Genomic DNA, 15,916 nt, shown 5'->3' with positions numbered 1-15,916 from the left:
CGCCGAGCCGTCTGTTGTGAACGCAGCCACCTGAGAGCCGCGACAGCAGCCTATTGATAAACTGAAAATCTAAAGTGCAGACACTGCATTAAAATCTGGAAACAACTACAAACAAGTGCCTGCAAAACAAAAACCCTTCAGTTTAATATGAATAAATATCCTCCAGCTTAAAAATATGCTCTCACTTCAACAGATGGCAAGCAGCCCTGCCTCTGCAGGCTCCTCCAGTTTGTAAACCGCACCTTGGAGAAGCAATCCATCCGGCCTCGGGAACGTGCTGTCGCACGGCACCGATACAGGCGCAGGCAGCGCGAGGTGTGTCGCTGCGGCATCTGTGCACGCAGCTCTGCAGCCACAGCGCTGCTTTTTAAAGACCTTAAATACCTGTACCCCTGAGGTCTAGTCTTCTGCTCTGGAAAACTGGGGCTTCTATTTGAAATGCCTAACACCGACTTTAGGAGCCGAGGGTTTAAGGCTTCTGCATCTGAAAATTTTCTCAGAACCTAACAAGGAGAACCATATTTAATATATTTACTACAAGTCAACTGCCACTTAGAGAAGAGCACAGTAACACATATAACCACAAATTAAACTCTGAACAAAATCAATGCCTCTTATTTCACTTTCACAGTAAGTACAAAGCCGACTGCTTTTGTCTTTGGTCTCTTTCACACTTGGCTGGAGTCTGCAGTCTGCAGCAAACTTGGTTTAGGAGCTCGATTCATTAATTACACATGCTTAACCAGAGTTAATTTTAAGTAAACATATTATAAACACTCAATCGAAATGTGTTCATTCATGCTAACGGGGGCAGGGATACGTACCACTTCATTAATACAGACGATGCCGCTGCTTTAAAGATTGTATGGGTCGCAATCCAATGCATTTGAAATTAATTACTAAGTCCCCTCCCACCTTTCCAGCAGAACTCCCACCAACACTCCAGCAGCGCAGGGAGCGCCCAGCACCGCCAAGGGCGAGCAGGACGCGCCGTGGCTGTCCCCGCGCCACGCGTGCCAGGGCAAGGGGTGACCCAGGGCAATGGGAAACGGGCTGCAGAGCTGCCCGCCTCCTGGTCACGGCTTCCAATCGGACCAGCAGCGAGTGGAAAACCCTCCTCGTCTGCTGCAGACCTGGATGAACTATCCCCTGCAGAGCAGGCTCGTCCTGCTCCTACCTGGGCCGGATTTCAGTCCTGAGGAGCGCGGGCAGCAGCCCTGCTCTCCAGCACAGCCACACGGCCAGCACGGCCGCCCCGCAGCCCCGCGCACTGCAGCCTCACGTCCTGCAGCCCCGCGCCCCGCAGCCCCGCGCCCCGCAGCCCCGCGCCCCGCAGCTCGGCCACTGTGCTTCCCAGGGCCTCATCCAGCCTCCCCGGGGGCTCGTCCAGCCTCCCCGCGCTCCGAGCCCGAAGCGCTGCGACCAGACCCAGCTCCAGCGAGTCTCAAGGGACCCGAATGCACCGTTTGGGAGCTGCTGGCTTAAACGCTGCAGCAAGGCCACTTTCCCTGGACATTCCACTTGTGCTTTTCCTCAGCAAGCACAAACACCCCCCATGACCCCCGCCACCACCTGCCAGGCCACGGGCCTTTGTCTGCTCATGGAGGGAGGCGCAGAGCCGGCGTGCATGGAGCCAGCACCACGAGCACGCGCCCTTCCTTTCGGCACCCGTTTGTGAGCATCCCTCAGCACCACAGCTCTGCTCCCTGGGCCTAGTCCATCCTTGCAAAATGAAAGAACGAACTGCTCCTGCCCAGAGCTGCGCTGCTCTACAGGCAAGCGGGTGACGCTTGGGCAGCAGCATTAAGAAGCCTGAACGGTGCAGGAAAACCAAAGGCTGTTTATGGCAGTCCCGAGCTGCCCCAACACGCGGTGTAACCCCAGGAGCAGCGGTGCTGAGGCGCACAGCCCCGCGCCGCCCCCACGCAGGCACCGCCGCAGCGGCTGCTCAGAGCGCAGGACTGACAAACAGACACCAACTTACGAGTGTCGATGGTCTCCTGGATGGGGATGAAGCCCACCGGTAAAGTGTCCTTGATATCAATGAGCTTCATGTCAACCAAGACGTTGCCTAAATGACTCTGTGGAGAGAGAAAAGAAACAATTGGCTATGACAACATCATCAAATTCAAACCCAGCTTTCTCACCCACTAAACCCCAAGACGTCTTGTCATTGTATTTGACCATCAACTTCAGAAATGGTAAGGAGGTACCAAGCCAACACTTGCAACTGTCGCCTCACATGATGGTGGACTGGGAGATACCAGACAACCTGCAGCACCTATAGACTTACCCCTCGTCCACTGACTATTTTTGGATCCTTGGAAGCAACCAAATTCTTGCCTTTGGAAACACATCAGTTCAAAGAATTAACTCCACTAACTCAGCCACTAAGCAGGTGACCTTAGTTCTCACACATTCCACATCTACAGTAGCAACATGACATTTCTGTGACAGTAACAGCAGAAAGCACTACAGGAAGATAGTTCATGCAGACACAGCCAAAGTTATTACATGCATTAGCTAATTAGTACTGAATAGACATGGTTCTAGCTCCAAACGCAGGCACGCTCCAGAAGAGCAGGCCATTTGGAATGAAGAACTTCATTTGGAGTCCATATGAATTCTGAACTGATGCCTCGTCCTATTAATCAAGGCTTGAAGAGCTCAAAACGCAATTCAGAATGACAGCCTCCACAACTGGTTAGAGACCACATTTTCTTTGCAGTTCTCAAAGCCAGTATTGCTGCCAATAATCTGGACTCACGTATGGAAGAAAAACACACTTTCCTTACTCACAGCCTTTATAAACAGAAACACCATACAGAACAAGTAAAATTTCATCCTAAGCCATCAAACCGTGTCTGCGTCTTTTACTGTTACTGGCTGTTACATACCTCCTTTAGCTTTCATCCGGCAGAGCATTTCAGGCCCCTTGCCCACGTTCTGCCCGGTGCGGAGGCCCGGCCTTGGGAAAGGCCCACGGGCACGGCCGCGGTGCGCCAGGAGCACCAGCCCCCCGCCAGCACCACCGCAGCGGCGCCGCCCACGGGCTGCGCTGGGAGCTGCACCAGCACCACCGCAGCGGCGCTGCCCGCGGGCTGCGCTGGGAGCTGCGCCAGCACCACCGCAGCGGCGCCGCCCACGGGCTGCGCTGGGAGCTGCACCAGCACCACCGCAGCGGCGCCGCCCACGGGCTGCGCTGGGAGCTGCACCAGCACCACCGCAGCGGCGCTGCCCACGGGCTGCGCTGGGAGCTGCACCAGCACCACCGCAGCGGCGCTGCCCGCGGGCTGCGCTGGGAGCTGCGCCAGCACCACCGCAGCGGCGCTGCCCGCGGGCTGCGCTGGGAGCTGCACCAGCACCACCGCAGCGGCGCTGCCCGCGGGCTGCGCTGGGAGCTGCACCAGCACCACCGCAGCGGCGCTGCCCACGGGCTGCGCTGGGAGCTGTGCCAGCTGCACCGCAGCTGCTGCGCCCACACGGGGCTCACACGGTCCGCTCGTGGGACACGGCCGCTCCTGTCACACCCTCCGCCGCCCCCTTTGACTCACTCCTCGTCGATATGAGGAACGTGCGTCCAAACCGCGCCGAGCAGGGAGTCCTGCCAAAGGCCCAACAGGCACTGGCCGAGGGTACTTACACTGTCTCTGGCAGCCGGCGGTTGCTGCTATCCTGCAATTATTTCTGACAACCTCACATTTAAGGTAGCCACAGATAAACTTAATACTCAAATCATCACAAATCCTTCTGTTCGATACCCTCCCTGCCTATTCTGGGGCTATTATTCCTGCTACTGCAGGATGAAAAGCACAATTATTGTCAGTCCCGCGCAGGACACGACATTTCCCATAGCTCCGGAGCTCTGTTTGAGCCTGAGGCCAGCAGGGAAGCGGAATGCGGGCGAAACGCGGGAACCCGGCAGCCCCGCGCTCCTGTCGGCACCCGTGGCGGCCTCTGCAGCCGCAGCGGCTCTTCTGTTCCCATTGCTGCTGCAAGCGCAAGTACAAAATGGTATCTCACACCCTGACGACTGAGCCACCGAATATCCAAAGGACGACAAAAAGCAGGATTACCCACTAGATGGAGTGCATTCATTGTAGAATTAAACAGCTCCTCAGAAAAGAGGAAGTTTTCACAGCAGCCTGAACCAAAACGGCTGAAAGGCACCGGGCTCTGGCTGCGCGTGCTCTCTGCCCCGCAGAAGATGTGCGCAGCAACCGCTCCAACCAGAAATCACTTATGCTTAAGAGCCATACTAGAAGATGACAAGAATGTGGCAGCACATGCACAACGTGGGCAAATTTTCAAGAAGCGGTACCAAAGACAACAAAGACAGAAATGCCAATCCTGCAGGAAAACAGGCACGATGCCCCTGCATTCAGAAACGAGCTTTTCCTCCACCAGCGCTACCTGCAGCATTTGCTGCTCTAGGTAATCAGAGTCAGAAGCTCATCAGGGTCTCGAGCACGCAGCGCTCGCTGCTGCAGCGGGAACGCCGTGAGGGGGGGCTCCCATGCAAGCACGCCCTGCGCTGCTGCCTTCATTGCAGATTTTGCCAGCTATTTCCTTCCAAAAAGAACACAGCCAAAATGCAAATATCTAGCTGCTGCCGTTTGCCTCCTGACTCACCCAAACCCAGTGAAATGCCTGCCTGAATTATAATTGGCTCCATAAAATGAATCATCTTATGGGTAAGAGCATACCAGGCACAGATGCAAATCATGCAGATACCCAAACGGACTTACATTTTCTTTTGAAAATGATCTCGTGAAGCACAGGTATCGTGTGACCTTGGATTTAAATAGGCCGTCTTTCCAGAGGTCAGCATCCAAGCCATCTGCTGTTTGTGCAACCTGGAAAGAAGAGGCAGAGGGGGAGAGGAGACACGTGAGCCAAGATAAAGTTAATATATCTTCAGTTCTTCCTCCTCAGACCTCTTCTAATTAACGGCAGCCCGAACTCTCACTGCATCTCATTAGTTTCTTCACAAGGTGCAGAGCAAAGAACTTCCAAGAGGAGGTATAAAAAGAAGTTCTAAAAATGCTGTCTCTGGGGAGTCTGTTGATTAAAGATGCTCCGAGAAAGGCTCCCTAATGAGGAACGGCGACTTGGGCTACAGGCTCCGAAGAGCAGTTTGGAACAGTCAGCATACCGAGGCGCTCGCTACCAGCCGGCACGCAGGGGCGCGCCGGGGCAGGCGCGAGGAGGGGCCGCGCACACCGGCAGAGCAGCTGCCCCATCTCAGCTTCATCTTCACAGAAAAGCCACCGAGGAGCTGGTCAGATCAGAGGCACACGCCGCACGGAGGGCGACGGAAACGGACCCTCCGCCCGAGAGACGGGCACGTTCGAGCAGAACAGGAGCAGGTCTGACCCGCGGCTGAGCGCGGAGCAGGCGCGAGGCAGCACCGCGCCCAGCGCAAGGGCTGTGCTGCGCGGCTCAGCACCCACCCGCTACCGGCTGGGAACAGCCCTGGCCCCAAAAGGTTTGTTGTCGAATACGAGAGAAGGCAGCAAACAGGAGAAGGGCAGCAGAACTAAGACCACCCCACCGGACTAACACCCAAGCGGTGGCTCCCAACAGGAGATCCCCTGCAGCCCCGCTGGACGCTGCCTGCTGCCCCTCGGCCGGGCAAACCGCTGCCCTGCGCTCCTCCAGCCTCACCAGACTCAACTGACTCAACCTTGGCCCTGGAGCAGCCTGATAACAAAGCGCTGACATTTGTTGTTCCTGTTCGCACCCATGTTTTGTTGAGCAGAGACTGCACAGGGCGCAGGAAGCAAGAGATGTGTGCTGACACGACCCTCCAATTATCCAAAGTGCAGGAGAGAAAAGCGTGTTTATTGTCTGATCAGCAAAAGGAGCAAAGTGCATTGGCCGCTCTTTGTGTTTCATCAACTGCTGTTTGCAAGCCCCTGCTCCGCTCGAGCCCCTGTACGACACACAGTTTTGTGGCCAGGCTTCTGCAGAGAAACATGCACCATTTTTAAACAGTACCATTTTCAAAGAGGATTTGGTGGCAGCCAGGCTGGCCCGACAGCCAGCGGGGCAGCGCGGGGCCGGTGCCGCGGGCAGCTGACGGCAGCAGCCAGCAGCGCCGGGCCTGGCGCACAGCGCTGCCCTTGGGGACACGGCCCTGCTGAGCAGCCATTCGGGCCCCTCCGACGCGTCCCCCCCGCTGAGCTGCCTGTCCTGGCAGCACCAGGCGCCCTCGGAGCCTCACGGGACGTGACCAGCGGAGCAAAAAGCAGCCGGTGGCAAGAGCTTGGCAACCCCGGGCCCCACGGGAATGCCAGCAAAACCATTCCTGCTTCTGCCAAAATGCAACCGTCACAGGCAACGTCAGCAATTAACCCCGAGAGCTCTGCCTCCACATCATCCTGCTGAAGACTTCCTCCAAGCCTGGAGACTGTAAGCATGCATTAACTTGTCGGAAAATTCACAGGGAAAGAAAACAGAGCAATACAAACAGGAAACTTCTTACATCACCTGCTGGGCTCCTGCAGGCAGGGAGGATCCCACCACCTCCGGCAGCAGAGCGGTGCCCGAGCAGCGCGGCTCCGCGACGGCAGCGCAGGAAGGGAGCCGGCCCGAGCAGCTGCGGCAGAGCTGCCGGCACCGCGCAGCCCAGCTCACCACGTCCTGCGCTTGGCTAAGAGGAATGTGCGGGATGGAGGACACGGCACCCAGCACGGGGCACCCAGCACCCCAGGCAGAAGGAATGGTCCTTCTCATGGAGCTGGGGGAAGACACTCCTCGAGTATGTGCTACAAAGAGATGGACTTGACGGGGTGACACCCAGTAAGGAAGGTGTCCCCCAGCCCAGCCCTCCGAGCGCGGGGTGACCTCCCCTCTGCCCAGCAGTCGGCACGGAGTTACTGCTACCACACACAGGCCTTTGGCAAACAGGCCCCTGAACCGCTGGCCCCGCGGGAGGGTCTGCCCCACCGCAGCCGTGCAGGGCGGCCCTGGGGGCGCAGCACCTGGGGCTCTGGCCCCGGAGCAAAGCTGCAGCTGGAGCTGGTTCAGTCTGCAGCAGGAGCTGCGCTGGAACCGCACCTCTCCCACCCCGCTCCCGCCTCCCACCTCTCCTCCTTTCCTCCCCACCCACACGCTCAGTCCTGCCAGTCTGGGCGGACTGTCAGGAATCTAAGTTCAGGCACACTCTGTACACTTTGGCAAAATCAAGTCCTTGGTGTGCCACTGTCTGGCGGGTTTGGGCACCAGGACGCCCCGTCACATCGGGCGGCAGCCGGAGCAGCCCCGTCGCAGCGGGTGCTGCACGGCGGGAAGGACACGGCACCCGCGGAGCCAGGCCGTGGGTCTGCCGCACGGGGGCTGGAGCAGCAGGCGTGTGGGAGCCACGCTCCAGGTCCAAGGCTGCAGACCACGGGCACGGCCCCACGGCCAGACTGCTGGTCCCAGGGCCAGACCAGAGCTGCCTGTACACAGAGAGGGAGGCAGCAGAAGCAGAGGAAAGGCGGCCTCCTCCGCGTGCCCCCTAGGAGAGAGCGACCCACATTCACAGGCATTATTACAACCCCACTGTAATTGGATTAAGCCACAGGAAGACTCTTTTATCTTGTTTAGTTTAAACTGCGTTAGCGCTGAAGCTCCCTATTAAACCACAGACAGGCTATCTAGGGTGAGCGCGCTCTCTGCCCAGCCATTTAGGCAGAATGCAATTCTGTTATCACAACTCTCACATTGTCCCGTGCTCCTTTATCAGGGCAAGCAGCTAATTACACAGCCTGGCTCACACAGGTAATCAGCACTCAGAAAAATGCCGTAAATGCAAAAACCTTCCAGGTCTTTAAGGAGCCTTTTCACAGTTTCCTTGCTCATGCCCTCACTTCAGCCTGATCCATTTTCTCCCTTCTCACACTGAACAGGGTGAGCAACAACCCAGAGTACAAGATGTGAGCAAAGCCTCAAGTCAGCTAGTTTCCATTCCTGACATAGAAAAGGTGAGCACATGGACTACGAGCCAAATATTTCCATACAGAGCTCTGCAAGCCCAGTATTTTATGACATTTCACTGTTTGGGACACTAATCTATGGCGGGGGAAAGTCACGTTGTTGGTTACACAGCAACCAAGCCACGGAACAAGCAGCTGTTAAACAGTGACCTCCCTTTGTCCACTCACACGTCTGTCTCTGCCGGCCCAGCTGCTCGCCAGCCTCCTGACAAACTTAGTTCAGACCTTTGCGTTCTGTCCATCAAAATCATCCTTGCAGTTTCAGCTGGATGTGAAACTCTTGCTTCCCATTCTGGAGCTTCTCATCATCATCGTGCAGTGCTGATATGTGGGATTAAACAGCTGATGTGGGATCCATTTATGCAGAGATATAATTTGTGCAATACTTAGAACTCCTTCAGGATGGATGTTACTAGGATTATTAAATTTGCATGCCACAGTGGCCAGCTGTTTCTCCAAAGCCCTCCTCCAGGTAATTAGGCTCCTCCGGAGTGGCACAGATGAAGTAGCGCGATTGCACCCACAAACCTGCACTGAGGGAACGCACTAAGTGCTGCAGGCTGAGAGGTGGGTGGCTGGATATCAAATTACTTCTTAAAGCACATGTCTAAGGCAAGCCCTCTCCAGAAGAAATGCTGTTCCCAGCAAAGTAAAGCCTCATTAGCACAGAACCAAAGCATTAGCAGCGGCAGCTGAAACAGCTCTACTTACTACATCATAACCTGTCGGTGCTCGGTTCCGCGACGCAACCACACCGACACCTGTGATGGGGTCCATGGGCACGTCGGGCAGGGCGTCGGAGAGGTCCCGCACTTCAGGCATTATGGACTGATCCTGAAAGAAAGGAGCGGAATTACCGGGCGCTCAGCCGCGCAGCGCAGCAGCAGACAGAGCAGGGAGAGCCGCATGCATGCCACAGCGCCTGTGCTGACACACCACGCACTGCCAGGCTAAACACAGGATTAGGCCAGACACACCTTCTGCACTTTCATTTGCTCCTGATAAGAAGGTGCATTTGTGCAATGCCCAATACGTTTGGAATTTAGGCAAGCGGCCTCCTCTGAGATTAATTTTGTTGCTTCCAGGGTACTTAGCATGGACTGGTCGCCATCTAGCAACGATGGGAAAGGCCAGGCTCATTCCCTTCCCTCCCACAGAGCAAATCTCACCCCTGCGTCAGGCTGGCTGAAGCAGCTCTGCCATTTTAAGCAGCAGGAAATCTGCTCCCAGGGGCTTCACTGGGAGGCTCCCCGTCCATTACGGGCGTTAGACACGCCGGGGGTGCCCCGCGAGTCTCCAGTCTCATCACACCCCCCCGAACCAGACCATTCTCATGTAGCAGCACAGATGTATCTGGCGCCGTATGCAAAATCTCGCTGGCTGCAGAGCCTCAACACCAGGGCAACACAGATGAAACAGCACAGGACGGTCTGATGCAAAGCAGACAGAGGCCTTGAAGAGGCCCGAGCATCTTCCAGGAGAAGGGAGACATCACCGCGTACTTGAGGGAGGGAGATATGCAGAGGGGACAGAAGCGGGTAAGACCAACCCATTCCAGAGAGATGCTGTTGCAGGAAGCAGGAGGAGAGGACAAGAGCGCTGCTGACACAACTGCTGAGGAGGACGGGAGAGGTGGAGCTGCCTCAGCACGTGGTCTCCTGCCAGTCCGGACAAGTCTTCTCCGGCTTCCAGGCAGGAATGCCCCAGGAAACCTCCCCCACGCACCCCCAGATAAAAGAGCAGTGCTTTGTGTAAACAAGCGCCGCTGCGCAGAGCCAGACAAGCGGTGAACCAGAGCTTCTGAATCCAACTCCCTCCTCAGAGCAATTAAACCCCAGCATTTTGAGGCCGTGTAGACGGCTGGTTACTTACTGCTCCTAGAAAAGGCAGAGGTGAGTGCTGGTGCCAGTGGGACCTGGGTTTACACTTCACAATGCCCAGTCTGAGCAAACATCATGCTGCAGGCAATAAAAAAGAGCAAGTCTGGGCCCTATGTAAATATAATAATGTCATACCAACAACCAGGCTACCTGAGGAGTCTAAAGTAACAGAAACCAGTGAACAGTAATGGTGAAAACACTATTGCCAGCGAACCAAGCCTGGGAGAGGTTTCTGCTTCGGCACCTGGACAAGTACCCAGCACGTACAGAGCACAGCGGACCCGCTCAGCTCCCTGCGCACAGAGCACAGCGGACCCGCTCAGCTCCCTGCACACGGGGCACAGCGGACCCGCTCAGCTCCCTGCACACGGGGCACAGCGGACCCGCTCAGCTCCCTGCGCACAGAGCACAGCGGACCCGCTCAGCTCCCTGCACACAGGGCACAGCGGACCCGCTCAGCTCCCTGTGCACAGAGCACAGCGGACCCGCTCAGCTCCCTGCGCACAGAGCACAGCGGACCCGCTCAGCTCCCTGCGCACGGGGCACAGCGGACCCGCTCAGCTCCCTGTGCACAGAGCACAGCGGACCCGCTCAGCTCCCTGCGCACAGAGCACAGCGGACCCGCTCAGCTCCCTGCACACAGAGCACAGCGGACCCGCTCAGCTCCCTGCGCACGGGGCACAGCGGACCCGCTCAGCTCCCTGCACACAGGGCACAGCGGACCCGCTCAGCTCCCTGCGCACGGGGCACAGCGGACCCGCTCAGCTCCCTGCGCACAGCGGACCCGCTCAGCTCCCTGCGCACGGGGCACAGCGGACCCGCTCAGCTCCCTGCGCACGGGGCACAGCGGACCCGCTCAGCTCCCTGCACACGGGGCACAGCGGACCCGCTCAGCTCCCTGCACACGGGGCACAGCGGACCCGCTCAGCTCCCTGCACACGGGGCACAGCGGACCCGCTCAGCTCCCTGCGCACAGGGCACAGCGGACCCGCTCAGCTCCCTGCACACAGAGCACAGCGGACCCGCTCAGCTCCCTGCGCACGGGGCACAGCGGACCCGCTCAGCTCCCTGCACACGGGGCACAGCGGACCCGCTCAGCTCCCTGCGCACAGGGCACAGCGGACCCGCTCAGCTCCCTGCGCAGTCCAAGCCTCCAAATCTGCCTGCGCTGCTCCACCGGCTCAGCCAGATGCCTTGCAAATAATCCAGAACCTGCTGCCTAAAACGCACAGTACCCAGCAAACACAACGTGAATTCACAAAGAACTTACAATCTGTTCTTCATACAGATGCATGTTTTCTGAAATTTTTCCAAGTCACTCTTGATAACGTGATGACTTGTTATTACACATCAGGAGGAGCTGGGAGATAATTAATGCTGATATGAGCTTCTCTTAGGCTATTTTGAACTGAAATCCAGGTAAGTGGCAATACTCCCCAGCACGCTGAGAACACGGCACTGCGGGTTCCGGCACAGCTGCGCCGTGGGGGAGCAGATCCGCTCCCCTGGCACCTCCAGCAAACCCACCCCGACACCAGCTCACACCGACCCCTCGGGGTGCCCCCTCGCAGGCCTGAGGGAGCCCGGGCAGGCAGGAGCCCCTGGCGCTCCCTCCTGTGCCGCAGCGCTGATGGCGGGGACAGGGCTGACACAGGCCAGGGACCTGCTGCCCAATGCTGCCCCAGCAGGGACCCCAGGCCACAGCAGGGCTGTCCTGGAGAGGACAAGGACAGGGCTGGGGGGCTCTGGCACCACAGTGGGAGCCGGGGCAGCGCCCCTACCCCCAGCGAGTGCCGCTGGGCAGAGCCCCGGCCCGACGGCACCTGTCCTTGGTGGGAGGAGAAGGGCACCTTTGTCAGAGCACGGCAGGGGGAGGGGAAGCGCCATCAATCCTGGCTTTGTACCGGCTCGCACAAAGCCCCTCTATGGCAGCAGCGGCTGAGCACGGGGAGCCGGGCCTTCCGCCTGGGGAGGGCGGGCGGCGGAAGCTGCGGGTGAGACGCCATGCGGCACAGGGCCCGCAGCGGCACCCCGCCGCGGCAAGGGCCGAGCTGAGCGCCCCACGCCGCCACCGCTGCGCAGCGCCCGGCCAGACGGGCACCTTCCTCTTCCTCAGCCAGCAGCCCACGCTCACAGCTGGGGAAGACAGGAGAGCAGAGCCTGCCCAGGAAACAAAGCTCTGGGTCTGCAGATAGCACGGTGCTCCCTGCTCGGGTCCGCAGCCGCGGGGCTGGGCCTGTGCCTGGCACCGCAGCATGGCAGCACCGCAGCATCAGAGCCTGCGGGCGGGCTCTGCCGCACCACACCAGCTTCCCGCTGTGCGGGTGGCATCGAGGACTCATCTGGAACAGATACAGGGCAGCACCCATTGGTCTGCACACTCGGATAAATGTTTTTCTGAACTCTGCACAGGTCAGAGGGGAGTCTCTGGACGGGTAATTGTGCAGACGATTAGTTACATTGCACTTCTCCCCTAGGGCATCTGCAAAGTTTGGTTTCTTTTCCATCATGCCTTTGAACTTAAAAACAAAAAACAAACAGTGAAAGAACAGATTAAATTAAGGAGCAGGATTCTATAAATACTCCCATTAGACAGCTTGTTATTTTAATGAAGTTCTCTTTAAACAACGCGAGCTTGACCTGTACGCCCACCTAACATCACAGTGGCTGAGAACTCAAACCAGCTGACCGGGAGACACCTTTCAACATCCTGCGCTGAGCTGCGTTTGCCAAGCTCTACCGAGGGGCTTCCGCTGTTCCACCCGCTGCAGGGTTATTCTGGGAACGGCCCAAAACAATCAGAAGGACGTTTTTCCCATTAGCAGGGAGCACGCTCGCTGGAGGCCGCTCTCGGCTGCAGGACCCCCGGCCGGCCCGGGCGGGCAGGGGGCCGGACGCCAGCCTGGGGCAGCGAGAAGCTCCCACACACGGAGCTGCCTGGACAAGGCCGGGGGGGAAGGATGTGCCACCACCAGGGAAAGCCACCGCGCGTCCGCCGGCACCGGACCCCGCAGCACACGACACACAGAACCGGCTCCTGCTGCCTTCACTGTCCGTTCCAAGTATTCCACTGAGATCACTGACCACACACACTGCCGAGCTTTGGCTGGGACACGTATTAGCAAAGGAACGCTTTTCAGAAATGAATGTATTATTGTGAGTTTATAGAGTATTTTTCCCTCTTGGTGTTCCTTTTCAACAAGTCAGGCAAGTTCAAAAGCTGGTGGGTACGTGGCCAGATCAGGCCTGGTGATGTACTTGCTACAGAAGCATCACGCTGCCATCAAAGCGGGTCACGTTCTGAAGTTAAGTAGCAAGGGACTTGGAGAGAGAATGGTCTCATTGTTTCTTCCTTCAACTACAAGCCCTGCACTTTGACACTGACTTGCTCTTCCCACGGGCAGAAAAGTATAAGCTAAGGCAAAACTAGAAAAAAATTATCAACTACCTTACTGAGTTCCTTCACCCCACAGGAAATAATCCCATCAAACCGAAGCAGACACGCTGCTAAAACCCCCGCTTGCACGCTCAGGTTATCACTGCACCGTTTTGAAAGGCGGTGGGTACTGCTGGCTCAACGCGAGTTGCAGTCACACCGCGTACCCCACCCGCCGGCCCTCGCAGCGCCCCGGGAGCAGGACACGGCCAGCCAGCTTCCTGTGCTGCTCATGGAACGGGACACGGCTTCAGTCAGAAAAACAGGAGACCGTGGCGGGCACAGGGTCAGAGGCCTGGAGGCTCCAGCACGAGCAGCCACAATTTCAGATTCATTTTTCACCCCAAACGAAGGCATGTCTGGAATCAGCCCTGCACCCAGGCTCCCATCTTCAAGACAGCTGCAAAATCTCTACAGTTTGTGCCTTAGCTGCATGGAAACAGGAACTTAAGTCAGGGAATGAGCAAAACTGAATCTTCTGTTGCTTCACAGCACTTCTAACTATGGACACGCATTTGAGAAGAGTGTCCTATTTCAAACCAAAATAGGTTTCCATACACAGACAACCTTGCACCAGGGCAGCAACATTTAAATGACATTCAGTTCAGTTATTTCTATCTTGGCACGTGTATGAACAAATCTCGGGGGGCTACGGGAACCCTAAGCCTGGGATTCCCTTTGTCAGACCAGTATGCACTGCAAGACTGAAGTGGTGTGTGTTTTATTTCACGCCTCCAGAAGCTCAAGCCAAGTCTTCATCCCAGTATCCTGAGAAAATCTAGCGGGTAAAGTTATCTCAGCTAAAAATTACAGCAATGACACTGCCAACCTGCCACACAACATGCAGGCTCTACTAAGTGTGCATCAGCATGTTCTCACTCAGTGAAAACACAACGCAAGATGGAGAAAGCTCAGTTTTAGCCCGACCCGCTGAACACCTGTGGCAGCCCGGCCTGTCCGCGCCGGCTGAGACCCTGCGGTGACCGGGACCGGCCGGGAACGGCCCGCTCAGAGACAGCACGAAGAACACTGGAGCTTGGAGGATCTTTGAGAACCTCTCCAGAAACCACAGGGAAAGCTCACAAGCCTCGGTAATGCAAGAGATAAGGACACAAAACACAGCTCAGTATCGCTGCTCCGGCCCGTGCTGTAAAGAGAGAGCCCACACTATCACCTCCACACACAGAAACCTGAGAACAGCTGAGAAAATGGGCGGTCAGGCAAACCCACGCTGTGAGCATTTGCAGCAGCAGACACACAAAACACGCGGGTTTGGGGTTATTTTCTCTAAGCAGTCACTAATAAAACCTGCAGTAAACTCCCGAGCGAGTCGAGGTCAGCAGGGCCTTGCCCCCCGCCCACCCCGCCGTGGCCGCCCGCCCGCAGAGCCCTTCGATGCTTCCAGCAGCGCCCGGGGCCGGCCCGGCCCGTCTCCCCGCGGCCCCGGCGGCCCCGCCCGCCCCGGCTGCTCCCGCCGGCCGCTCCGCCGCGGTCCGGGGCCCGGCGGGCTCCGGCCCGGCCCGCAGAGCCCCGGCCAGGCGAGCGCCCCCGCCCGCGGAGGGGCCGGGAGGGGCGGCCGGGCCGGGCCCCGCTGCCGGACGCGCCGCCCCCGCCGCGCAGGAGCCCCGAGCGGCCGCCGGGCCCGACCCCCGCCCGCGTCGGGGGCCGCGGCGGGTCCGGGGACACTTAACTGTTGCCCGGGCGCTGGGCGGCGGGTCGCGGCTCCCCCGGCGCAGGCAGAAGCAGCTCCTCATCGCCCGGCGGGGCCGGCGCGGCCCGGCGGGAGGAGCGGCGGCGGGGGAGCGGCCTGCGGGCCGGGCGGAGCGGGGCGGGGAGCGGCGGGCAGGCCGCGGCCCGGCCCCGCGCGGAGCCTCAGCCGGCGGGGCGCGTCGTGCCGGGCCCGGGCAGCGGCGGGGCCGGGGCCGCAGCGGCGCAGCTCGGGCTCCCGCCGCCGCTCCGCGCCCGGCCCGCGGCGCGCAGGGCCCAGAGCCCGCCCCGCACCGGCCCCGCGCCGCCCCGCGTCCCCCTCGGCGCCGCTGCGACCCGTGCCCGGGCACTCACCGCGGCGGCCGCGCAGCGCTGCTCCCCCGGCCGGGCCCGGCCCCGCGCCACCCGGCCCCGCGGGCCCTCCGGCCCGGCCGCCCTGCCCCTCCCACGGCGGGCGCGCCCCGGGGCCCAGTGCCCCCGGCAGCCCCGGGCGGCGCGCTCTGCCCCGGCCAGCACAGCGCGGGCTCCGCGAGCCTCACACCACGACACTAACCTCCACAGAGAAAACCATTCCCTGCTGACCCCCCGGTGGGGGCTCCGCAGCCCCTGCGGCTGCTCCGCTGCGGCCCTCGGGGAGATGGGCGATGCCAGCTGGAAAAGGGGCTGAATAATTGTGATGGGGTCAATGGAACCGCAGTCTTCCTCCTGAAACCAACTACACCCAGGAGATGGGCAGCAGCTGCTGTGCACCCATGAAGGGCAAATTGTGTCCAGCCAAACTGGTTTTCTTCCTGAGAAAACAGTCCTTGGGCTTAGAGGATAAGCAGTTTTGGGAGCAACCTTGACTTCAGTAACATATTGGGTGCTCTCACCATGGCCTTGAAAAACAGACAAAGCAAATATGCTCCCGG

At 58.9% G+C, this 15,916-nt stretch overlaps 1 protein-coding gene across 8 annotated transcripts in view; it reads right to left on the bottom strand.

The window, feature by feature from the left end:
* MVB12B (multivesicular body subunit 12B) overlaps nt 1-15,458 on the bottom strand; it is a 58,245-nt gene extending 42,787 nt beyond the window's left edge. The window contains exons 1-5 of one of the 8 annotated variants that reach the window (XM_082067990.1): nt 15,360-15,416; nt 9,855-9,940; nt 8,694-8,816; nt 4,749-4,856; nt 1,985-2,081 (exon numbers count right to left, since the gene is read on the bottom strand). In XM_082067990.1, coding sequence (XP_081924116.1) covers nt 1,985-2,081; nt 4,749-4,856; nt 8,694-8,804 — 316 coding nt within the window. In that variant the 5' untranslated portion in view covers nt 8,805-8,816; nt 9,855-9,940; nt 15,360-15,416. Of the gene's footprint in view, nt 1-1,984; nt 2,082-4,748; nt 4,857-8,693; nt 8,817-9,854; nt 9,941-11,132; nt 11,152-14,989; nt 15,082-15,359 lie in introns of those variants that run through there. The other 7 variants (XM_082067989.1, XM_082067991.1, XM_082067992.1 and 4 more) reach the window with 7 other exon arrangements.
* Nucleotides 15,459-15,916: the final 458 nt, after the last annotated feature.

The sequence above is a fragment of the Streptopelia decaocto genome (genome assembly GCF_964273445.1).
Source record: "Streptopelia decaocto genome assembly, chromosome: 17".
NCBI lineage: Eukaryota > Metazoa > Chordata > Aves > Columbiformes > Columbidae > Streptopelia > Streptopelia decaocto.
The sequence above is the reverse complement of the archived record's forward strand: the minus strand, read 5'-3'. Positions and strand labels throughout refer to the sequence as shown.